The 25,261-nt window shown below is 54.5% G+C and overlaps 2 protein-coding genes across 4 annotated transcripts; one reads left to right on the top strand and one right to left on the bottom strand.

Annotated features, from left to right (window-relative positions):
- Positions 1–329: 329 nt before the first annotated feature.
- On the top strand, positions 330–14,256 carry Mthfsd (methenyltetrahydrofolate synthetase domain containing). Of its 3 annotated transcripts, none has more exons than NM_001401041.1 (8): positions 330–383; positions 2,131–2,237; positions 3,456–3,569; positions 4,431–4,544; positions 6,145–6,235; positions 7,449–7,561; positions 7,691–7,816; positions 10,080–14,256. In NM_001401041.1, the coding sequence occupies exons 1-8, from the start codon at positions 368–370 to the stop codon at positions 10,575–10,577; spliced, it is 1,179 nt and encodes a 392-aa protein (NP_001387970.1). In that variant the 5' UTR covers positions 330–367; the 3' UTR covers positions 10,578–14,256. The 3 variants fall into 3 exon arrangements, with proteins under 3 accessions (NP_001387970.1, XP_087451268.1, XP_087451267.1); XM_087595142.1 differs by lacking the exon at positions 3,456–3,569 and adding an exon at positions 3,312–3,425 and having other exon boundaries at positions 356–383; positions 4,436–4,544; positions 10,080–11,337; XM_087595141.1 differs by lacking the exon at positions 3,456–3,569 and adding an exon at positions 3,312–3,425 and having other exon boundaries at positions 356–383; positions 10,080–11,337.
- A 6,524-nt stretch (positions 14,257–20,780) lies between these two features.
- Foxf1 (forkhead box F1) lies at positions 20,781–24,573 on the bottom strand. The gene is made up of 2 exons (NM_001401006.1): positions 23,560–24,573; positions 20,781–22,260 (listed from the first exon to the last, which is right to left on the bottom strand). Exons 1-2 carry the CDS (start codon positions 24,533–24,535, stop codon positions 22,100–22,102), a joined length of 1,137 nt encoding a protein of 378 aa, NP_001387935.1. The 5' UTR covers positions 24,536–24,573; the 3' UTR covers positions 20,781–22,099.
- Positions 24,574–25,261: the final 688 nt, after the last annotated feature.

The following is a 25,261-nucleotide window of genomic DNA, read 5'->3' as shown; positions in this document are numbered from 1 at the left end:
TGAACTCAAGTTGTCGGGCTTGGCAGCAAGTGTCTTCACTCTCTGAGCCATCTCGTCGGCACTATAGTGTAATATGTTCCATACAGTACAAATGCATGCGTTTTGTGTGTGTGTGTGTCCCGGGAAGTCCCGCGCATCCATGTTCTAAGGAGGCTCCAGCAGTGGCCTCGAACTTCTAAGGCGTCCGGTGCTACTTCAGGTAATCCTAAACCTGGAACGGGAGCCCCGCCCACTGCACCATGCGCGCATGCGCGTGCATCGCGGGTACTTAGCTTCAGTGCGCAGGTGCAACGCGAAGCGCATGCGTCTGACGTCATCGGTGCGCCGACAAGCTCTACGGGAGGCGTCGCTCGGTGACGTGTTGGTCATGGAGGCCCGGGCGGGTGAGCAATGCAGAGGGCTATGGGGAAACCGAGGCTGGGACAGAGTGGTTGTCCCCGTTGCCCCCACGCGTAGGGAGGACAAGGCTTGGCCTGGGACGCCAAGGCTGACAGCGGGGAGGGAGGGTCAGTCTCGCCCTCACCCTGCCGGGCTAGACAGGTTTAAATCAGCCAAGGCTGGGGATGGCCGCTGGGTCGAGCACTCTCCTAGTAGATTCTCTCTGCCTGCGCTGCAAAGCGTTTTCAACAAGTAGGAAGTGACAGATTGGAAAGCATACATTGCTGGACAGTGGGGTCTGCTGATGCAAACGCTGTGTTAGGGCTGCGAGTGAGAGACAGAGACACGGTGGGGAAGGGTAAGAGCGTCGGTTGCTCAACAAGCCTATGCAGTGGCTCACAAGTCCAGTACCACGGGAAGGGATCTAATGCCCTCTGGCACCTGTATACACCACCCCGCAGGTTGCTCGCGGTGCACATATATAATAAATACATCTTTGTTTTCTTTTTCTTCGAGTCAGGGTTCTTCTGTGTAGTCCTGGCTGCCCTAGAACTCACTCTACTTCAGTCTGGCCTCTAAATTAAATGGCCTTCCGAGAACTGCGATTAAAGGCTTGCACCACCAAGGCACCGGCCATAAATAACAAAAAAGACAAATGTGCTTTCTATACACCAGCCTTGTGAGGTGTGTGAGGTCATTTGTTAGATTTAACAGTTTAAAAGGACAGGTTGGGGGTGTGACTCAGTGATAGGGTTCTCGATTAGCACACTTAACGCCTCAGGTTTGACCCACTGGATCACTAAATAATTCAAAAGACTACTGTCATAGTCAGGGTTTCTATTTCTGCACAAAATCATGATCAAGAAGCAGGTTGGGGAGGAAAGGGTTGGTTCAGCTTACACTTCCACATTGCTGTTCATCACCAAAGGGAGTCAGGACAGGAACTCAAGCAGGTCAGGAAGCAGGAGCTGATGCAGAGGCCATGGAGGGATGTTACTTACTGGCTTGCTTCCCCTGGCTTGCTCGGCTTGCTCTCTTATAGAACCCAAGACCACCAGCCCAGGGATGACACTACCCACAATGGGCTGGGTCCTCCCCACTTTGATCACTAGTTGAGAAAATGTCTTACAGCTGGGTCTCATGGAGGTATTTCCACAACTGAGGCTCCTTTCTCTGTGATAACTCCAGCTTGTGTCAAGTTGATACATAAAATCAGCCAGTACAACTACCTTCTAGCCAGACCTAGTGGCTTGCTTACACGTAACCCTTGCTACTTGGGGACTGAAGGAAAAGCCCTTCAGGTTCAAGCCTCATCTTGAACAGAGCAACGCCCTGCCTCAAAAAGGTGTGTAGCTCACTCATAGAGTGCAGGATCCCCTGGTACTGCAAAGAAAAGACTACAAATTAACTTCCAGCTAGGTTTTTACAGTATACTCCCGCTTCCTAGCAGAAAAGAAGGAACTTCTCTTAACTGATGAGGGAGCTTGAGGGAAATCTAATATTTTCAGTTATCTTTTTTTTTTTTTCTTTTCTTTTTTTCGGAGCCGGGGACCGAACCCAGGGCCTTGCACTTGCTAGGCAAGCGCTCTACCACTGAGCTAAATCCCCAACCCCTATTTTCAGTTATCTTAAGCTGGTCTGATGTGGTCACAAATTCCCAAGCATGTGGTGTCACAGTGGCCGGTGTGCATGTGCCCACGTGCATTGTGGGATTGCTTCTTACCAGCACGTCACAGTCCTCCGTCGTTATAGGAGATGTCTCCAAGCAAAGCATACGTGAACGGATTTGGGACTACATGGAATCCCATAATATAGCTGATTTTCCCCGACCTGTTCATCACAGGATCCCCAACTTCAAGGTATAGAAGTGTTCCCAGGGTTGTTAGAAGGGGATCAAGCTATTCGAGTCACTGACACAGATCCATTGCTCTCTGGTAGGATGGATTTGGAGGTCAGAGGCAGAGTCTTGGAGGGCATGTGGTGTTCTGATGAGTCCTACTCCATCACCCCTTGGGCCTTGGGCCACAATCTCTGCACTGCAGAGGCTACCAGTGCTTGTCACAGAGCTGGCCTCCATTAGCCACTTAGGGAGGGGCTTGTGGATCCCACAGAGGGAAGCCCAGCCTTTCTACCATCCCCGGGCCTCAGTTTCCTAACTGTTCAAAAATATAAGTCAACCCAGGACAGTTTACATGGAAAATAGCTCACCTTAAAGAGGCCGTGTAAGCCAAGTGCTGGCCTAGGCTGGCCATCCTGGCAGGGGGAGGCAGGGGGATCAGGAGTTTAAGGTCATCTACAGCTACATTGTGACTTGAAGGCCTGACTAGGCTGCAGAAGACCCTGTCTCAGAGAGAGAGGGCGATATAGTTTGTGGTCATTGTTTTGGGTTTTTGAAAAAAAAATCCGAAGTGCTTTGTGAAGACATGTCAAGGCCCTAGTGGGCTTAAAACCAGGCATCCATCCACCAGTACCCTGTGTTGCCTGGACTTTCTCCCTACACTGGCCTAGCTCTGGCCCTGACTGAGCGTGCTGCAGACTGTAGGGCCCCTGGAGACTGTCCCTCCTTGTAGTTTTGTTTCTGTGCTCTGTGGGAGACAGATGGATATGGAGTGCAGGGAAGAAGGCTCGGGAAGCCCAGGACAGGCTCGTGGTCTCAAAAGTGAATCAAACGAGTGAGAGTGAAGGAGGCCCTTGGGCATCAGGCTCCTTGACTGGGTGGTGCTTACACCACAGACTGCACTTGAGATTTGCGCTCTCTTCAGTTTTCTTTTAGTAAAAACTGAGTTCTGGGCTAGCCCCTTTCCACCCTGTGCTCTTGCTGTCTCCTTGGGGGGAATCTGGGCTCTTATATCTGGGTGGATGCTGGGCTGTGATGCCTAGGCCAGACCTGGCCCATGTCTTCTTCACGATGACACGCAGTCACATCTACACAGGGTGCTTCTCGTGCTGCGGAGCATTTCCCACACCTGCATGCTTTCAGTGCGGCCAGAACCATTAAAGTCAATCCTGACGCTCCTCAGAGAAACGCCCGCTTCCTGGTGCTGGAGGTAAGGGTGTCACTGTCTCTGCCTAACTAGGGGTCCTACCTGGCTGGCCAAAGCATCAGAGACCTGGAAGTCTTTGCTGGGACACAGGAAGTGAAAGTGGACCCTGATAAGCCCCTGGAAGGTGTCCGCTTACTGGCACTGCAGGTAACTCCACTTGCCCAAGCTGCCCTCAGTCACAAAGGCTCAACTTCCAGCTGCCTGCCCCCTGAGCACAGTGTATGGAGGTAGACATTCACAACAGTGTATGTCTTCCCTACGCTGTTAATGTTCTAATTCCTTGAAACAAAGAACTCCTCTGTTAGAAATCTGATACTTTGTCTCCCAAACAGAGCAGAGTCTGGGCATAAACTGTGGGCCACTTCTCAGAGCAAAGGGAGCAGCCCAGCATTGACTTAAACTGCCTTATACCATCTCAGTCCGTATAAGACAAGAACTTGGTGTGCGTTTTAATGCTCCCAGCTCTTAAGCAGCTATAACTCCCAAAGCAGGCAGAGTGGTTAAAGATAGCCGCAAAGGTGTCCTGGAGGGACTCGGTGAATGCGATGTTGACTATAGCTCGGGCTGAGCCAAGTCTGCTGCTGTTGGTGCTGCAGTTCCAGCATGGGGCTCTGGGGCTGCCAGAGGCTGTGGGGGCGACTCGCTTGTCTCTCACTGCTATCACAGTCATCCAGAAGCCTCAGCTGTGCAGGTCGCCCTCCACATGGTCCAGGAAGGATAGCAGTGATGTGGGATTCCTACTCTGTTCTCGAAGCTAAGGATTGAGCAGGATTTGGCTCATGAGACTCCAGGGAGCGGCAGGAACTGTGGCTGATGGGGGCGACACGGGATGGACACTCTCCTGTACTGTCACCTGCAGTCCCCTCCTGGCTCTGAGGAGAACCAGGCAGGAGAGAGGAAGCAGCCTGGGTATGCCCAGGCGTTGTTAGCCCATATCCCTCTCCTCTTCTTGCAGTGAGGAAAACATGTACCCGCCCTGTAGTTGACTGACTGTCTTCTCCCTCAAAGAGCAGAAAAACACTGCTGGTCCCAACACCTCGACTGAGGACAGGGCTGTTTAACAAGATCATACCACCCCCTGGAGCCACCAAAGACATACTGAGGAAATGTGCCACCTCCCAGGTGAGTGCTAGAAACCCACACCTTCAGGAATTGTGCTCCTGAGTCAGCGCACTGTAAAGTAGACCACCACTGAGTTTACACAGAGCCATGAGAGCAGTGTGAACAAGTTCTGCAGCTCCATCCCAGCAGTAGACGCTTGAATGGCCATATTTGTTAGCTGGGGAGACCCAGTATTGGGCACCGTGGCGCCCTCTTGTGGTAGATTTGGCGCTGTGCATCTGTGTTTGCTGAAACAGTGATGGGCCCTCTGCAGAGCAGGCTGGGAAGCGCCTGTCCTTTGGAACTGCTGACTGGAGCCTAATTGCATGTCACCAGACACTTCACAGTCTCTCTAAACTGGTCTGGAGACACACTCGAGGGTTGGAGAGCCAGGGTTTGCATCTTACGTAAAGTAACACTTGGTAGCTTTTTAAAGAACCACAAACCCTGTCATTTACATAAAGGGATTGTCCCTTGAGTCTAACATGTAGCGGTTGAATGATTCACTATTTCCTCATAACTTATTGAAAAAATAGAATTGCAACGGGGCACTGACCAGAAGGTAAATAAAAAACAATGAAAAAAATAAAATAGACTTTAAAAAAAGAAAAAATAGAATTGTCTTCAGCTTACAAAAATGTGTACAATATGCTGTAAAGATAGAATTTGTGCACAGAGGAGCCAGTATGGAGGGCTGGATGTGGTGGTGCACATCTGAAATCAGCTGCCAGGCGAGCTGGTGTGCGAGGATTGCTGGTCCAAACCTGCCTTTGCCTCACAGCAAGACTGTCTCAGAATAAAGATGAAAAGGAAGAGAGAGAGAGAGAGAGAGAGAGAGAGTGTGTGTGTGTGTGTGTGTGTGTGTGTGTGTGTGTGTGTGTGTGTGGCGTATACCTCACTGGAGCTCTTCCACAGCATGTGTGAGGCCCCGTATTCCATCCCATCACTGAAGAAACTAGGAAAAGATTTTTAAAAAGAGGCAGGAGGGTAAGATGAATGCGGGGTTCTGGTCTGTCCCAGGCCCCAACTCAGGCAGGGTGGAGCCTTTTCCCACAACCACAGAGAGGGACCGCACAAAGGGTGGGCGCTTTGGGCATGCCCGGCAGACCCACACTGGCAGACCCACACAGATCTTGCCAGGTCTCCGACCTGCCACAGAGGCACATTCCTTCTTACTTTCTATACAGGCTTCTGATCAGGATGGGTGGCTGCGCTTGGGGTACATTTCCAGAAGCAAGAGTGCCTCCTGAATGAAGGCACAGCCACTCGGGGGCACCTACCATGTCTTAGGTGCATAACCCGTGGCCTCATTTCAAACAAGCATCCTGGTGTCCCTGTGCTGTGAGGAACCTGAAGCCTCTGTGATTCCCCAGGCCACGTCCTGCTTGTGTGCCTCCCACCTGGTGCTCCCTGTGGTGCTTACCAGCCCGGGTGCTGAGTGACCCTGTGTGGTCAGTGCCCCCTGGCCATCTTCCTGGGATAGGGACTGTAGTATCCTACGTACCCTCTGACTACTCCTGGAACTGGCTGTCCCAGGAGGCCTTCTGGAGGGTGTTGTGGGACTCACACCCTCCCTGCCCGCTCGGAGACCGTGAGCTCCACCTCACATTTCCCTTCACAGGGTGTGCGGAACTTCAGCGTCCCGGTGGGCTTGGATTCCAATGTCCTCGTGGATTTAGTTGTGGTGGGATCTGTTGCTGTGTCTGAGAAAGGTGAGTTAGAGACAGGCTGTGGATATTCCGGAAGGCTTGCCCTGTGCACTCCCCACTTGGAGTGTCTACACTGAGAGCTTAACATCAGCCTGTGTGCTGCTTACCTAGACTGGCTTTGTCCTGTTTAGTCAGCCCACATCCCATGCTGAGATTTGAGGGATGGAGTCTCACACCTCACAGGCCTGCTCATGGCTGGAATCACCAGCATTAACTTTAGCAGACTGATGGTGAGTCGTAGTCTCTCTCCTGCCTTTAGTTTTGGTCTTTAAAGATAGAGTGTTGCTATTTGGCCCAAACTAACCTACAGCCTGCATACCGAGTCCTTACAGTCTTCTGTACTGTATAGTCTTCCTCCTCTCCACCTCCTTCCAGACCCCCATACATGTATGCCACGATGGAGGATGGCGGCTCTCAGCCTGCGGGTCGTGACCCCTTTGGGCTCACATATCAGATGTCCTGCACATCAGATGTCTCTACATTACCACTCATAACAGTAATGTGATGTACCATTGAAATAATCGTATGGTGGGGGGTCAGTGCGACGTGAGGAACTGTATTAAAGGGCTGCAGGGTTAAGGCAGTTGGGAACCTCCTGCCTGTCTGCCTGTCTCCTGCCTCTCAGCTCACCTAGCCATGTAGCCTGTCCCTCTGTCCCTGTCTCACTCCTTCGCCCGGAGCCCAGGCAGGTCTGAGTCTTAGGCGTCTGGGTGGGGTGCTTGCTCCTGAGGTGATGCTAAGGTGGCACTCAGACTCCAGGCGAGGAGAGCCCAGGGCCACACTGGAAGCTGAGAGCCATTACAGCTCACTGCCGTCCTTTGCTCTTCTGTGAAGCCTCACCCTCCCCGTCTGCCTTTTCTTCCCTCCCAGGCAGGCAGATTAAACACCTGTCCCTCGGTAGAGCTCGGCTCTGTCTCCACATTGACTTTCAGTTCTTGATGGCAGAACCTTCCGCCCTCCTCAGAGCCAGCCTCTGAGTGCTGACACCTGGCCCTGCCCACTGCTTTTCACAGTGTCTTGCAGTCAGGACAGACCCCCCCAGTGCCAGTGTGGTCACTCCCCACGGCATCTGAGGTTCCCGCCCTCCCTCCCTCACCATGCACTTTCAGTGTTCGGTGCCTGTGGGTTGCAGTGGACAAGAGGAACTCCGGGGTCCCGTCCTTCCCACAGAGGCCTGACAGGAGCCCACGCCACTGCACCCCATCTCATCCCTTAGGCTGGCGAATTGGGAAGGGAGAAGGCTACGCTGATCTTGAATATGCCATGATGGTGTCGATGGGAGCTGTCCACGAGGGGACATTGGTCGTCACGATTGTCCACGACTGCCAGGTACGTCCTGCAGATGTGTCCCTGTCAGCTGCTCTAGGAGTGGGAGTGGGGAGACACCTGCTCCTCTTCATGGGTGCCACTAGAGGTGTCAGCTGGCAATGCTCTGCCCGGTTCCTCTACCCTGTCCAGGTCGTTGACATCCCTGAGGCTCTCCTGGAGGACCACGACCTCACTGTAGACTACATCCTCACTCCCACCAGGGTCATCGCCACAGGCTGTGCACGCCCAAAGCCAACAGGGATCCTGTGGTCCAAGGTGGGTCATCACAGTGACTGACAGTGCGTACTGTAGTGACTCTCATGGTGTTCCTTGTGTGTCCTGGCCGCTGTCCACTAGCCTGTGTGACTGGACATGAGAATTACCTACAACTTAGAATGGTGTAGCCCGAGTCACCTCTTCCGACTGAGTCCTAGAGTCTTACTCGGAAAGCAGTGGTGGGGAGGGAGGGTCACTGCGCTGTGGCTCCCTTGCCTATGGCTTCCATTCTCTGTCTGTCTCTCTCCTTGTGTGTGTGTGTGTGTGTGTGTGTGTGTGTGTGTGTGTGTGTGTGTGTGTGTGTGTTTGTATGTTCATGTATGTGCGTGTTCAGAGGCCAGAGGTCAGCCTTGGGTGTCATTCCTCAGGGTATGCACCACCATGCCCTGCAGGGTTTCCGTTTTTTGTTGGTTTTGCAGCTCTGTGGGGTTGGACTCACAACCTTGTGATGGGGGCACGCACTTTGCCACTGAGCTGCCTCACGGCCCTTTGCTTATTTTTGTTTTGGAGGAAGGGTTCACTGCCTAGGCCTCTCAGGTAGCCAGGATAACAAGCCTACACTGCTGGCCCCAACAAGGGATTGCAGACTTCTAGGTGATTGACGTGTGAAAGTCAAATCTGCATTTAGTTTTCAGAGGATGGAATGAATACCTTCTGTGTGATTAACAAGTGGCGCTTTCATTTCACGTGTCGTGCGACAGCATAATGACCATTCCTAATTGCCAACCAGGAAAAACAGGTCTCTTGTCACCCTGGGCTGCACTAGCAGCCTCATTTTGTGAGCCCAAATGTGAGCGAGCAGCTGGGAAGTGGCAGAGCCAAAGGGTTGGGACTTGTGGAGATGGGAGCCACACTGGGCATCACCACTCCTTACTCAAAACAGACTGCTCTGGAGAGGAGTAACGCCTGGCTTCATGGTAGTCTGAGCATTAGGACATGCGGTCATCCTGACCTGAGCTGCTCAGCTTGGTAAGAAAGAAACCTCAGAGCCTGAGAGCTGACCTCATGTGCACACCGTAGAGAGATGACCTCATGTGCACACTGTAGAGAGATGACCTCATGTGCACACTGTAGAGAGATGACCTCATGTGCACACTGTAGAGACCCTGCCTTGAAGTCGTGGCTGTCCTCTCAGTGGTTGTTCAGTAGCTCTGTGGCTCCCAAAGAAAGGAGAAATTGTCTGTGGTGGCTGTGAAGTGTCAGAAATTACTAAACAGGTCTGACTCCTGGTCCACTGTAGGTACGATTATCCATGCTCAGCTGCCAGCTCAGTCCAGGCAGTCCGCCAGGGAGCAGGCTACTGATGGAGTCACGGCCCTTAGGGTCCTCACACTAACAGCCATGTTCATGCACATGCATCAGACACCTGACTCATCCTCCAAGGCACTGTGCCCATGTGTTGATCTTCCTGCCATCCACTGTCCCTGCAGGTTGTTGGGATATCATGACCAACTGTATCAGTGGCCTGTGGGAAAGACCCAAAGGCTGGCACTGAGCTCGACAAGCTGTTCATTTAGCTACTTCGTGGCCCTTTGCTAGGAAGAGCTGCCTGGGTCATGCTCCATGTGCTGTGTGCGTAGGGCCAGCCTCGCTTTGACCCAAGAATGCTCCTGACCATGTAAGGACCCCATCCCAACCACAGCCACAGGCACAGGAAACCCTCAGCCTCCCGGAGGTAGGCAGGGAATTAATTGCCTTCTGTGGACTGTGAACACAGTGACTGCAGGAGCCTCTTGGAGGTGGGTGGCCCACAAGGAGCCCCAGCTGTTTCTACTTCCCGGGCCTCCAGGAAGATAGAGGCCTGTTCCTCCCTCACTACGTACGGCACACGAAGGGCCAGTCTGGACAACTTCAGAGTGCCGGGATCTCATTCAGGCTGACATGGGGAAAGAGCTGCGGGTTGGTGACTTTCGTTAAGCAATGGAATCCCAGGCAGTTCTGGCAGTGTAAGCTTCTCATGGTGAGGCAGGGGATTGGCAGGTTTGATGTCCAGACAAGCCTGGGCAATGCAACGAGGCCTTGTCTCAAAATAAAAAGTGGCTGTGCCACAGCCCAGTGGCAGAGCACTTGTCTGGACTGAGGGCCTGTGCCTCACTCCCAGAGACAGGAGTTTTATCTCCCCAGAGACTGAGCTGGGCCCTTCAGCATCCTTCTATGCCCATGGGGTGTGGTATCCCTAGAATTCCTCCTGAGTGTGGGCGTGGCCTTGGTGTGACTACCCTCTGGGCACCCCAAGACCAGCTGTGGCTGCTTTCTCTTTCAGGTCAGCTGTGAGATGCTTACGAAAATCCCAGTGCTCAGGAGCCTCCGTGAGCGAGAGAAGCGGGCGGGGACCGATGTCACTCTTCAGGCTGAGCCTGGCAACACACAGCAGCCAGCTCCCAGCACTGTCAGGAGGCCCCAGGATAGACCACAGTCACAACCAGCTCCCAGCACTGTCAGGAGACCCCAGGATAGACCACAGTCACAAGCAGGTTTCCGAGGAAGGTCCCATAGCTCCCTGGAGGGGACGGACACCCACCTAGCTGCCACTGTGTGCTTGGGAAACCTTCCCTACAGTGCTCGTGTGCGTGAGCTGAAGCGAGCCCTCCAGGAGCTGGGGGCGGTGCCCCTGAGGCTAACCTGGCAGGGGCCACAGCACAGAGCAATTCTACACTATACAGACTCAGCTGCTGCCCAGCAGGCTGCCTCTCTCCTACAGGGCCTGCGACTGGGTGACAATGCTTTGAGGGTGTCACTGGGGCAGCAGAGGGATACGTGACCTGGTGTGCAGCCCCCAGCTGTGCCCTTTCTGCTGCTGGGATGTTTCTGGCATGTGACAGTGCCATTGGTGATGACCTGCTGCTGTGCGGCCTGCTCTGCTCCTGGGAAGAGGCTGCACTTCCCTGATGGGTGGGGTGATAGCAGGCAGCACAGCATGCTACCACACTCGCTACCACATTCGGGATGCTGTGAGTGCAGACCCATCCAGTTCTGGTTCTTGTGAAATCCACGTGATGTTCTCTGGGTACAGATGGTTCAGGGACAGAGCAGCCTGGACAAGAGGTAGACAGTGGAAACCTGTTTGAGGATGTCTGAGAGAGAGAGCAGAGACTGTGGCAAGAATCGAGTGCCCTGTGACCATTGGAAGCCACCACTCCAACCCGAGCCCAGCAGAACAGGAGTGGGGAGAGCGGGGCTTCTGCATGCAGAGAGCACAAGCCTCGAGTTTGAGTTCTGTTCCTGGAAACTCTGTGTTGTGTGCACATGTGATGGCGTCTACCCAGGCTGCTTAGGGCCTCCCCATCCCTCAGGTGAGGAGGTGAGGCACTTGGCAGGTGCCTGTGCTCTCCCAGAAGCACTTGCGCCATTGATCCTAAGGAAACACATAAGCATTTATGTGGAGAGTTGATTCTGTTCAAATACGCATGCCTGGGAAGTTTTTTTGTGTTTACCAGTGGGTCTTCCACAGTGACGGATGGCATTGTCCTTTGCCCCAGAAGGGCAGGCCTCGCTCATATTAAAGGAAGGGAACTTGTGTACATCTGCTTGCCTTAGAAAACGATAGTTCAGTAGCCACCGCTTCCAGGTAGTCACAGGGGTCACGAGGGGTGGCTGAGGGAAGCAGACTCAGGCTGTGCCGGCCTCTAGCCTGGCAACCTGTTGGCCTGGCCCCAACCCCCACTCCTGCCTCACACAGCCACTGACCACCCCATCCTCACCTGCTCTGCTCTCCTCGGGGTCCTTGCCTGCCCCTCATGTCCCTTCTTCACATTGTGTCCCACTGAGACAGTGCCTACAGGTTAGCAGCATGGAGTCGTCTGTTCCCTCCTGCTGCAGGCCAGCAGGGTGTGAACAACTCAGGAAATCCGTGTTACATGAGCTGGGAGATGGGAGACAACCTTTACCCAGAAGCCAACCAAGCCTGACCCATCAGTAAGTGTCACTCTGGCCTTCCAGATGGTGCGGGCCTCCTGCTACTGTGGCCAGAGTAATCCAGATGTGTTGGCTCCGTCTAAGCCACTTGCGTTTGTGTAAAGTGTGTAAGCGATGAAGCCCAGGTGCCCTCAGTCTAAGCTCTGGTAGATGCTACAGGGCGTTCCCTGTCTCAGGTGCCTTTGAGGTCTGGCTCTCCAGGTGACAGGAGCCACAGGTGACAGAGTCACTGCGTTCTTTGTCACTACAGCTGCCTAGCACACACAATCAAAGTGGACAGGAAGAGTTGCTGTCCAGCACTGAGGTGGCAAAAACACTCTAAGTGTCGCTGAGGCTTCTGGGTCCCTCCATTCTTCCACTCGTGTTTTTCTGCTTTGCCAATAGTGGAGACCTGGGCAGGAGGATGGCTGTTTGCAAGAGTTCATCCTCAGGACTCATCTCACTCTGGATTAATTTGGGTAACTGTTGCAGTGATGAACCACCATGACCAAAGCAACTTGGGGAGGAAAGGGTTTATTTCACTCACAGTTCCATAGAAACTGGTCATCATCAAAATCAGTGAGGCCAGGAACTCGAATAGGGCAGGAACCTGGAGTAGCAGCTGACGCAGAGGCCATGGCGGGATGTTGCTTACTGGCTTGCTCTCCATGGCCTGCTCAGCTTGCTTTCTTATAGAACCCAGGACCACAGCCAAGGGGTGGCACTGCCTACAATGTGGTCTGGGCCCTCCCCATCAATCATTTTCTTAGAAGAAAATGTTCTACAGGCCTCTCTGCAGCCTGATCTTACAGAGGGCTTTTCCCCAGTTGAGGTTCCCTCAGATGATTCTACCTTGTGTCAATCTGATGTCAAACTATCCAGCACAGTACTGGCCTCTTCCTGTGTGTGCTCGACCTGCATCCTCGTCGTCCTGTTGAGAGCAGAGCTCTGCACCCTGCCATGACAGACTGAAGCTGAGTAAACCCTTTTGAGCATCTTGACAAGCTAAAGCAGGAAGATGCAAACCAACGGGTTTCCCTGCAACCATTATAATGTAGCTTCTAGAAACGGAATAGCAAGGGCTAGAGAAGTAGAGCCTTCAAGAGCCATTACTGCCCTTCCAGAAGACCCGAGTTCAGTTCCCTCCACCCATGATGTCACAAAGCTCACATGCACCCACAGCTTCAGCCACAGGAATCTGACACCCTTGTCTGACCTCCACTGCGTGCGCACGCATACCAGCAGTAAAACTCGTAAAGTGGTCGAGACTGATGAGTTTGACAGAAAATGGTTGCAGATCCACAGAAAGATGTCAGTAGAAGTTCCTCAGGGAACTAAGAAAACAGAGCATCAGGAATTGTTACCCGCAAGACCAGAGGATTGCAGAAGTTGACCTCTGGTCTCCCACATGCGAACACACACACACACACACACACACACACACACACACACACACATGAAGGACGTGTAAACAGAATGAAGCTGGCAGAGGAGACTCAGAGCGGTGACCTACCCAATGCTGGCTTCTAACCCTAGTTGGAGATGTGGTTTGGTTCCAAGGTTCAAACTTCCAGGTGGTGTTGCTGGCACTCCCTCCTTTCCTGTGGCCTTTCACAGTGAAGCCACACTTAGTACAGAAGCCATGGTACCTCAGAAGGAGAGACCAGAGCAGCAGCAGTCACTGTCCTGAGGAGCAAGATGGAGGCTTGAAGGCTAGAACGCCGGGGAATAGGCAGCTAAGCAGAGGGGCCACTTTACAAGTCCTGGGGTTTCTGTTCTGTAAAGAAGCAATGTGGGATGAAAGGGCTTATCTGTCCATATTACAGTCTGTCATTAAGGGAAGTCAGGCCAGGGGTGCAGGTCAACTGACACAGAGACCATGGTGGAGGGCTGCTCCTCACGACTCACTAAGCCTGCTTTCTTGTAGAACCCAAGACTACCAACCTAGGGGTGACACAGCTCTCCCTGTCAGCCGTCAATCAAGAAAGGGCACCAAAAGCTTGCCCACATGCCTGTGTAGTGGGGACATGTCCTCAACTAAGGTTTCCTCTTCCAAAAATGACTCCAGTTTGTGTCAAGTTGGTCTAAGACTAGCCGTCACATTAGGGGAAGCATGTCTGTCTGTGGCCAGGCACCCATAACCACTGCCCACAGACCAGACCAGCACTGTGGATGGCCAGACCCAGGAAAGCACTCGTGTAAAGGCACAGGCCTGATGATCTTCTGTGGCCTGAGATGCAGTCTTCTGTCTTTATAAAAGGAGCCAACACAGGCTCACCTCCTAGTCCTGGCCTGATGGCGAGTCCTGGACAGCTGGGCTGCCATTACCCCCAACCCCACATCCCAGGCACCTGGGCCTGATGCCACCTTCCCCGGGTCCTGGACACCTGGCCTGTGTGTGATGCTTCTGATGTTGCTGTTCTCATGGCCCCAGCAGAAGTAACGAAAGGCAGCCATGCTCCTGCACCTTTTTCTGGGCTCTCTGACTAGAACCTCAAATAGAAGATATGTCCTAAAATAAAGAGAACATCGATTTTATTAGTTACTTTTGGATTTTCTTTTGTGTTTTGTTTTTTGAAACAAGGGTTTCCCTGTGTAGCTGTCCAGAAACTCACCCTACCGACCAGGCTGGCTTCAAACTCACAGAGATCCGACTGTTTCTGGCTCCCTCCACATCAGCTTCAAATTTCCAAACTATCAAAGGCTTTCTACAAAACAGATCTGCAATTAGACCTACATTTAAGGGCTGTGGTGTAGAGAACACCCAGTCTTTAGTAGGAGCTGCCCTTGGACTTCACACTCTGAAGTCCCTTTTCCTGCAACTGGGAAAAAGGTACACTCTCCTATTCTCCCAAGAACTCAAAGTGCCCTTTGGAGCTTAGTGCAACTTCCTAAGAAATGCTCCAGCCCTCCTCACCAGGAGCCATCCTCCCAAATCTGGCTAAAATCACCCCTGTTTGACTTGTCATCTGGAGACCAGTCCCATGCAGTGATGATGCTGACCTGCCCTGTGGAGAGGACCAGGTGGCCAGCACTGCTTGGAACAGGTGCCATTTTGGAAGAGATCCCAGGTCAGGCAGAGGAGTCCTGAGGAGCTGATCCCACTGAGGCAGCCATCTAGCCTCATGAGTGAGATGACTTAGAGTTGTAAGCCACTAAACTTGGGGGCAAATGATTGCTTCCTTGGTAATCAGTCCTCGTAAACAGTGATAGGCACAGGTAAATCATCACATACAGACCTGCATCTCCTCCGAAGAATGGCGAGTCACCAGGTATAGGTAACCTCGATTGTCATTGCAGCCGAAGATTCCTCTGGCAGCTGAGTGCCAGAAGCTGAGCTGAGTTGCTTTTTATCCCCAATGAGCAGGAGCAAGTCAGGGCCACTTGGCAGGAGAGAACCAGCCTCCTCTGGGCAGTGACTTCGGTCTTCCTACAACAGAGAAAACATGGATGTCAAGGTCACCCACTGTGCTGGGCCCGTTCTGCATCCTTCAGCTCAAGCCTCTCATCTCTAGGCTTTGGCTGCTTCCCTTTGGTGCTCCCGTGGCCACACTGCAGGTCCTGAAGACCCTGGAGCCCTTCCCAATCCTTCCCATGCTACCAAAGCCCAGAGAGTCTGGGTCACCCAAGGACCGCCAGAGAGACCTTCAGACAAGCAGATTTAAGCAAGTAGCTGCCGTTCTGCTCCCTCGCAGGGACAGGGCTGTCTTCCGTGAATGGAGTCCTTTCTTTTCCAGGACCATAAATCCAGAAGGTTGAAATGGGAGCTGACATGTGTCTGTGTGGTGTGGATGCTTCATACTTTGGTGGTTGGAAGCCATAAGCACCGCCCTAGAGGTGCTGAGCTGTGGGTAAGTCTAGCACGGCTCCCACCTGCGGGTCCGACAAACCCACCAGAAGGAGCAGCTTTCCAGAGAAGGGTCTCAGGTCAGAACTGGCCGAAGTGCTGGAGCCTGGCCCTGTTGAATGGAAAAGGCTGTCCCCAGGGGGAACACTGACCTGCCACAAGCAGCCTCCAGGCCAACTGGAAGCCGCAGCAGCTTGTCAGAACACAGAGAGCATTTAGTGGTTGAAGAATTCCAAGTCAGAGCCCCACACGGCCTGAAGGGTGGGGGTGGGGTTTGCAGTGTGTTCTAGCTGTTTGACCCTAGGTTGGGCTCACCCTCTCTGTTCTCGAGCTCTTCCAGTTAACGCTTTTGAGATTCAGTGTTTCTCAGGTCTCCCACCAGGCGCACCACAGGAGGGAAGCCAAAGGAAGAGGCGCAGCAAGGAACTCCGCCCAGTGGCGGGGAGCCCTGAACCAGCACGTCAGCTCTCTGTTTCTCCAGGGGCCACAGGGTCTCCCTGCGCAAGGTATGTGTCCAGGGGCCTCAAAGCTGCCTGGGATTGGGCGGAAAGTGATGAAATCTTCCACTTTTCTGAAGCCCTATTGTTTGTGTGACCAGGAAAAACAATTAGTTCAACTTCCAACCAAAATTATCCATCTCCCCCAAACTCCCCTAAACCAAGGTCATGGGGCCTTGAATAGGGTCCGCTCATCTGGGCACCTGGTGAAGACGCATTTCCCGTAGTTCTAACATGAACTGTGAGAAACGGACAGCAGGGGGCGCTGTCTCATCGAGAGAGATAGCGAGGGACAAAATCCCAGGGAGCTTCTCACGCAGTATCTGAGTTTCCCTCTTCTTTTCAAAGGGTCCCTAACCTTGAGCTCTCTCCCTGTTTTGACACTACAACAAAGTGTGACCTGTTGCTCCCTCCCCCGCCCCCTGCCTACCTGATGCCCTGCCCTCCTGTGTAGCAGAAGGTCCCGCATAGGTCCTTCCTTCACACACAGGTCCACTTCTTTGACCCAGCTCCACTACTGGAGTGGTGCTAGGGGTCCAGTAAGAGCCCAGGCCTGTCAGGCCCCTGCCATAGGAACCCAGAGACATCGTGTGCCTATCTAGAACACATTCCCAAAGACAGACAAGTTGTCCTTTTTCAGGGACATCTAAGAACCTGGCATTCTTCCACATGGCTGTGACTGGGAACATGGAGCCCCTGCCTCCCTGATGTGATGTCACTAGTTTTAATAAGATGCTCAGAGAGGTTTAGCACACGGTCCCTCCCCAGGCCAGTGCTGTTCACCACAAGGGCATTGAACACCAGAACTGTGTAATGCGGGCTGGGTGCCAGCCATGCTTTCTGCCCTGGCCAGGCAAAGGGCCCATTGAAAGGGCCCTGCCAGCATTATGGCTGAGTTTAGAAGGGCTAACTTTTTAAACTATATTCAGGCGGTTCTACCCCATTGTCTCTTGGGTGACCCAAGCCCAGTGACATCCCTTCACAGCGGCAGGATCCCGCACCTGCTCTCAGCAGAGCACCGCCCTGTCCCATCTTGATAATCCCTCCTTCCCAGGTTCTCCTCAAAAGTTTCTATATGAGCACCCAGGGGACTACGGACAGAGTCCATCAGCTGGCAACAGCAGGGCTGTGCCCGCCTGTCCTCTGTGAAGGAGTCTGATGGCAGGTGCCCACGGGTGCTCAGTGTGGTCCTTGTGGGCACTCAGTGTGGGTGAATTGAACAGTCACGGCCACTCCTTATCTGTTGGATCATATTCCTCCTCGCCAGACAGTATCTCACAGGTGGGAGTAGAAAGCTGGGTAGATGGCATCCTAAGAGTGAGACCCCGGCTACAAAACCCATCGTAGAGTGTGGGGGTGGGGTGGGAGGAGCGGAGAGAGAAGTGGGCAGGGAGTGAGGAAATACAAGCTCATCACTGAAGCTCCACAGTCTGATTCATCCGGTGAGCCGCAGTATTTCTTCAAGGTAGCTCAGAGTCCAGCGACTGGTACTGCCCCCACCCCCCACACTTGCAGCAAAGAAGGAGAGATCCTTCAGGAGAGCCCACATCTGAGAAACACAATCAGACAGCTGCACCCTACTGCCGCCCAGCTTCCCCAGTCCTGTGTCAACTTTAGCCTGCTGTTTATTTCCACTGTACTGAGGAGTGGAAGGAAGAAAGGGAGCTGTGGGGAGAATAGGAATGGCGGTCTTTGGAACTCTGAGAGGGAAGCAGGAGTCCTCCGGGAGCTTTGGCCCTTCTGGGCTCAGTGGGAATGGTGGGCTGGATCCAGTCTCCTCAGCACTCCCCCTCTCTGCCTACCATGGGTCACTGAGTAAAACAAGGCTTTGGGGTCTGAAAGCCCAGGGACTGAGTCCCAGGCCTTCGTGTTCTTATTTTGCCCCTGTCCTCTCTGAGTTTGGCTTTCAGGCCTGGGGTTGGGGGAGGAAGAGTAAGAGCCACCTAAGGGGGCATTTTGAGGACGGGCCAAGGTGTCTCCTGTGGAGAGGGCGGGACTGTGCAGATCAGAGTGTCTCCAGACACTGTGCCTGTTACGCGGGTCATTCCCAAACTGCCACTGAAGCCAGAGCAGGCAGGAGAGGGCAGCAGAGGCCAGACCAAGCTACCTCAGCAGGGTCTCCAGAAGTTGATCCAAGAAGAGCTGACACTTCAGCCCTTACCGAGGCTCCTGTCAATCTGTGGGGAGGGCCTGTCAAGGGGTGGGGACTCCCCTCCCCGTCTCTCCCCCAGATAGTAACAGACTGGAACAGACCCCCTCTACCCCCATGTGGTGGGTCTCACAGAGCCACGGGCAGAAATAAAGTGACTTTTCTTCTCCCATCCTGAGACCAAGTGTCAGAACATTCTGGTAGTCTGTGTGGGAGTGTCAGGCCCAAACCTGCTGTTAGGTTATCCCCCAACTGGATGCTCACAGGAAGCTCGGAAGAGGAGGCTCCTGGAAAGTGTGGCTTGGTTCCTACTTGCAGTGTTCCCCATCCTTATAGTGAGAAACCCCAGGAGTCTAAAGGCCACCGTTCTGGGTGCCAGGAAAATATGTCCCCTTTCTCCTGAGCACGTCACTGCTCCACCTCACTGGAACAAGATGGTCAGAGAAGAGGAATTCAAAGATGAAGGGTGGCTTGGTTTACACAATGCCAGGTGGCCCCAGGGCAAGGACTCCAGGTCAATATTTCCACTCCCTCCTGGGAACAAAGTCACTGGTGGGGGCCTGGCAGACGGGGAGCCAGGTTTTGGTGTAGTACCAACCCTTCCCTGCCTCGGACCCTTCAAACCCAAAGAGAAAAGATAACAGTGTATAGACTGCGCCTCTGTAGGCCAGGGCCTGCACATCACTGCTCACAAACCCCGTTCTCCTTCTGCCTAGGGCTGTGGGACCCAGAGGTGGAGGGCCTCAGAGGCTGTGCACCCAGGTACGAAGGAGGAGGTTGAGGAGGGGACTGTGTTATTTACCCACAGGGAGAAGCTTTGTACCTCCCTGCGGCAGGTCCATCTCCGGGCCTTCTCCCTCACACACAGCTAGTGCGAATGCATTGTTCTGCAAGGGTCACTTGGCCATAACTAACGCACTCTCACTGTGCGCTGAGCGGACAGTAAGCACTCACAATTTCGCGAGCGACACTCGTGCTGCAGGTGCCGGAATGCTTTCTTGGGCACCGAGGTAAGAGCTTTCTACCACGAGCTAAGCCAAAATGTGCCCTGCAGAAACCCGGGTGCCACCAAAGCGGCGGCCAGAGACCTCGGCCCGCTGCTAGGCGATTTTCCCGGCCGAATCAGGACGTTCTAAGCTTGCCTGGATCCCGGCCCTCCTCCGGGGAAGGCCGGACTTTCCCTCTCACCCTCCGGCGACAGATCAGGCGAGAGGCAGAGCCAGGCCCCCATCCCCTGGGTCCTGGCCAGTTCTGCTCCAGGCGACTCTGGGTGACTTCCACCCAGCTGACCCTGATGTGGGGGAGCTGGGAAATCCCACTGAACCCCCGCACAAGAGCCTGGTGATAAGCCGGAATCCGGGGTCCGCCGCAGGCCGCCGGGACACGGATCGGATCCGGGCCGCCTCCGCACTCTGCTTGTCCTTATTGGGGCTCAGTCTGCCCTGGGAAGGGAGGCGCCGGGTCTCTAGGCAGCGAATCTACCTGCTTTCCTGCCCGAGGGGAGGCCTCGGCTTGCGGAGGAGAGCCGGCCGGTGGCTTCGAACCTGCTTCAGGGCGCGGGACTGGGAGAGCAGCGAGGCCGCAGCCCCCGCCCGATGCTCCAGACGCCCCAGCTCCGGCTTTTCCCTGTCCTCTTTATCTGGGTTTTATAGACAGCTGTTAGTTGGGGACATTAATTGCCCGGACTAGTTTATTGATAATTTTGATGTAACAGAGCACCGCAGAAATTACCCTCCCGTCCAGAATGTCAAGTCTGAGAAGAAGCAGGTTCTGAGGCCCGACCCCACGGTGCGCAGACACTGAGGTGGGTCAGGACCGCGGCACCAAACATACGGTTTATTATGTTTGTTTTCCTAGGTGGGCGGTTGGCGATGGAGATGGTGATCAGGGGAGACCCGGGCTTAGCTGTTCCTTGTCTCCAGAAGAGGCAGGAAAAAATACGTTTTAAAAGGGAAATAGGTTCGGGGCGGGTGCGTGGGCGGATCCCTGAGCACCCACCGATGGTCCCTTCCTGACTGGGTTTTTACAGGACTCCACAGGAGAAGGACATCGGGCAATTAAAAAATAAAAGTAGACAAAATAAGTAAAGCAAACAAACAAAGCTTTGAAGTTGTTTCGTTAGCCACAACCGAACGCAAGAGCGGCCAGGCTCACGCCAGGAATGAAGGGCACACTGGGCTCAGGGGAGCAAAAATAATTATACACAAACGTACGTAAAACCGCGTGTGCTTGTGCGTGCGCGCACTTGCTTTCCCCTGAGATGAAGGACTATAGTTTTTCTTTAAATGTTTGATTATTTCTTCAAGCTAAGGAATGACGACGTTTAGAGGGACGACGGGTGGTTCATCTTCAAAAGACAGAAACGAAGAAAAAGTTATCCCTGTTCAGCTTTTACTCCAGCGTGAAATAAAGGACGAGGAGGGCTAATTAGGCAAAACAAAGTTTAGAATCACCTAGATTTAATCCCCCCACCCCCAGAGAGCTGAAGTTCCTGGGGTGACAATGAGTTGGTGTATTATCCCCCAATAAACCAGCCATTCGCATCTACGTCTAGCAGCAAGGGTTTCAGAGGCCTTGTACAAATGTTACACATTTTTATTTTTGTTCTTTTTGTAGGAAAAAAAAGTACACAAAAAGCATACCCTCAGACTGTCCCTTTGATACAGTGCAGAAAGGAGGTTTAAAATATGTGTCACAGATGCCGCACCTTTTGCGGCCAAAATACTAAAATGGGGGGTGGGGTTGGGCAGTCCTTCATATTATATATATTTATATAAAACATATGGGAATTTGTTTTTACATGGATTGGTCTTCGTTTCAAATGTACAATGGATATCTAAAACAAACCACAACAACAACAACAACATCAACAATTCTACACGGCAAATATTGCCAACCAAGTCACACCATTAATACGGAGAGGGCAGGGCTACGTGGTGTTTTGAGTAGGAAGGAAAGCAGAATAAATAACAGGCTAAGCCTGTCTACGGTGTCAGAGCGCCTCGACTACACCGGCCGGATCGAGCCTCGGGCCCCCCACATCCCAATGTGCTCCTTTCTTTTCCGAAAGCCACGGCAGAGACAGAAAAACACCCAGGGAAGACGTCAGAATGTGACTCTGAGTAAGGTGAAAGACGCTGGAGGAAGGAGGAAATGGAGGGGCCAGAGGCTGGGGCAGCATCTCGGCGGCCGGACACTGTTTTCTTTTTAAAAAGGACAAACAGTGGCTCCAGATATCTGTGTCATTCCCACAAAGATTCACCTGTGATCGCTGGAGGAGACCCCGGGTTTGGGGGAGGGGAATGCCACCCCGTGGCTCCATCCTCCTCCCCGGGAGGGAGGGGGGGAATGGTCCAAGGGAGGTCTGTGCATTTCAAGACATTCTTTCAAAAAGTTAAAAACTAAAAGATAAATACTCAACCAAAAATAGAAGTATTTGATAACGACTGGTCTCCCGTGTCCCTGCTTCTAAAAACTGTCCCTTGGTGTGTGTGGGGGTGGAGAGACCTCGGCAGAATCCTTTCCATGTAGCTGGCTTTCCCCGGACACAGCACCTCCACGGCCACTTTCAATGGGGTTGGAAATAAGTATTTTTTTAACTAACAGCTGCAGTCCGACCTGGCCGTGGATCCCCACGGCCGCTGTTTTTTGTTTTTTTTGTTTTTGTTTTTTTGTTTTTTTTTTAGAAATTAGTGAGGGTTTTGGGGGGTGGAGTTGCCAGCCGCTGCCCACAGTCTGTGTTGGGGTTTTCTTTACAAATAATCCGTTAGGGGTGGGGCTGGCCCTTTTCTCTTGCTGACGGGTTATACCTCCAGAATAAAGCAGTTTGTGGCGGTGGTGAGCAGCTCCTGGTCCCTGGGCCGGCCAGGCTGGGCTGGAAGGCCCGTGGCCTCACCTCACATCACACATGGCTTGATGTCTTGATAGGTGACCTGCTGGTGATAGTAAGATCCTCCTCCAGTAGTGTGCATAGAAGAGGAGGCCATGGCATTGAAAGAGAAGACAAACTCCTTTCTGTCACACATGCTGGGCGACTGTGAGTGATACCGAGGGATGCCTGAAGGGTAGGGCGACAGCAGGAGGAAGAGGAAAACATTAGCTTATAGGGCAAGATCTTGTTCAGGACCAGGCCCAGAAGCCCCTACCTACACTTGGGTGTAGCTGGAAGCTCAGCCCGCTCCACAAACTCTTCCTAGCCCCACTTCCTAGCAAAACTGGTCTTCCTGGGGTTCCCAGCCCTTGGTGAGGACTGAACTGGGAAAGGGGAATGGCCCCTCGCTGTGCCTCCCTGGACCTGGACTAAATCACTGGCTACAAGTCCTGCTTGTGGTGCTTCCTACCGCTCAGGCCTCTCCAGCCTGGACTGTGTGCCTGGCAGAGGGCTTCCTTGACGCGGAAGGGGAAGGCTGGGGAGGCCGTTACAGCTTCTGATGCCCGAGAGTCTGGGAGGCTGAGATCCCTACCTACAGTTGCCCCTTCCACCCTGGGCAGAAGCCCAACAGTGGGGTCGGAGGGATTCAAAGCCTGCATCAAGGATCGGTCAGCTGAAGAGTCCCCTGAAGGACTGGCACCGGCAAAGGGGTGACCCTGTGGAGAGGTGGACCACCAGCTAACCACCTCTATCCTCCGTTCTGCCTCCTGGCCAGCTGACAGTTTATTTATGACTACCCCTCTACCCGCTTTTCCTTCCAGAACTAGGCTGGGAAGCTGAAAGCTATCTTCCTTTCTGGGGTGGGCTCTGAGGGGCCTTGAAATCTGGATCCCGAGAACACAAAGAGCATTGGGGCTTGTAACTCGGACCCCCAGCTCCAGGCCTGGTCACCACATAGGGCCCGGCTTATGTCAGCACAAAATGCTCCTGAACTCACCAAACCAGGTTTCCTGAAGGGCCTTGGGCTGGGCCTCTCGGTGTTTGGCCCAGGCCGCTTTGGGCCTAACTCTTGCTTTGGGCCTAACTCTTGCCTGACACGGATTCTTCGCAGGAGAAGTACCAGAAAGGTGGGCCTGCCGTCCAGGGCTAGGCCCCTGGCTAGACATACAGGGCCTTTGCTAGAGATGAAGGAACCCACGTCCAATGGGCTTAAGAGCGCTGGAGTCTGAGTCCTTTTGGTGTGAATGGGGCCTACCTGGTCAGGCTTGGGGCAGCCAGAAAAGGGAAGCGAGAACCGAAACCAGTCTAAACCCGGGTTATCAAAACTGCGCTCACTTCTTGACGAGAGAACAGTTGGTACCCAAAGGTCCAGTGGACTGTTGCCTCACCTCCCACTTGGGGCTAACGCTCTAGAAACAAGATTGGTTCACAGTGGCTGTCAAGGTTTGGATCTGGGGTTGGAGTCCCTCAACCCCCAGCACTCACCTTGCAATTCTGCTGGCCCGTTGTGACTGTTTTGGTGCAGGTATGGCTGGTCCAGGGAGTGCGTGGAGATGCTGCCAGACAGGGGGTTGGCTGCTGGGTTGCAAGGGGACAGAGGCTGTTGTTTGATGTAAGAAGCCCCGCTGTTGAGAGCGGCGGAGGCCGCGGGAGGCCAGGCTGCTGCGGAGCTGGAGTAAACGGCATGCGGCTCCATAACCCCGCCAGCGCCGGCCGGCAGCAGCGGAGAAGCGGGCACCGAGCTGTCGTGGTGCGGGTACTCCCCGGCCGCAGAGCCACCGCAGCCACCCATGTACGAGTGGCCGCCGTTGGAAGGCAGGTGTGGCACCGAGTGGCTGGGCAAAGCCATGCCGTCCACGTTGCCCGTCAAGTGGCCATTCATCATGCCCAAGCCGCCCTCCAGCGCCAGGCTGTTAGGCGCGCACGAGAGGCCTCCGGAGCCCTGGAAGCCGTAGGTGTCGGGAAGGTGGTTGAAGCCCAGCCCGTTCACCATGCTGTACACAGGCTTGAGCGCCTGGCATTTCCTTCGGAAGCCGCGCGGCCGCCGGCGGAACGAGCCCTCCTCGAACATAAACTCGCTAGCCGGGTCGATGGTCCAGTAGTGGCCCTTGCCGGGTCGCCCGAGGCCCTTGGGCAGTTTGATGAAGCACTCGTTGAGCGACAGGTTGTGGCGCACGGAGTTCTTCCAGCCCTGGTAGGCGCCGCGGAAGAAGGGGAAGCGCGCCTGAAGGAACTGGTAGATCTCGCTGAGCGTCAGGCGTTTGCTGGGCGAGCTCTGGATGGCCATGACGATGAGCGCGATGTACGAGTAGGGCGGCTTCTCCGGCCGCCGCACGCCGGCGTTAGTCTTCTTGGCCTTGGTGGGGCCCGCCGCCGCGGGGTCCATGGCCTGGCCGCCCGCTCCGCCTCCTCCTCCTGTGCCCCCGCCGTGCGGCGGCTGCTGCTTGTCGGGCGCGGACATCGGGTGGCTGCTGCCGCCGCCGCTGCCGCCGCTGCTCTGCGCCGCAGAGCCGGGAGGAGGAGGAGCAGGAGGGGAGGGAGGGGAGGGGGCTGCGCGGGGCGGCTGCACCTCTGCCGTCACTGCGGCTCCCGAGCGCGCCTCCCCCGCGCGCCAGCCCTCCCCAGGCGCGCTATTCTCCTCCTCCTCCCTGCGGGAGGCCACGCGCATCAGGGGGCCCAGCACCGCCCCCTGCCTTTCCCCCTCCCCACCCTGTGCGCGTCTTTGCGCCCCCGCAGCCTGCAGTGTCCGATCCCCTGTAGCTACTCAGTCCGCTCAAGTCCCCCCTCCCAGGTCCCTCCCCACGCGTCCCCAGCCCCCCCCCCAACTCCCGCTCCCCGGACTGCAGCCCGCCCCGCCTCTGCCGACCTGGACCCGGTGCGCCGGTCCCCGCCTCCTCGGCCCGGAAGACCGGGCTGGACACGCGCCCGGGACCCCGGTCTTCCCGGCGCACTGAGCTGCGGCGGTGGCGGAGGCCTTGGGTCGCGACCAGAGCGAGCGATTGGGTTCCAGGCCCGGGGCAGGACGGCGTAAGTTCCCGAGAGGGACCGCCTCCCCTCACTCCCCGCCCTGGGAAGCGTTGCGCCGGCGCCCGGCGCTCCTCGGACTCGCCCAACCGCGCTGCAGCCACTGCCCCGGCCGAGCGCGGGCGGGCGGAAAACGAAACCGCAGGCGACTTAGCGGGCGCTT

This window comes from Rattus norvegicus, chromosome 19 (assembly GCF_021556685.1).
Source record: "Rattus norvegicus strain SHRSP/BbbUtx chromosome 19, alternate assembly SHRSP_T2T, whole genome shotgun sequence".
NCBI lineage: Eukaryota > Metazoa > Chordata > Mammalia > Rodentia > Muridae > Rattus > Rattus norvegicus.
This window is presented reverse-complemented; position numbering and strand designations above follow the sequence as displayed.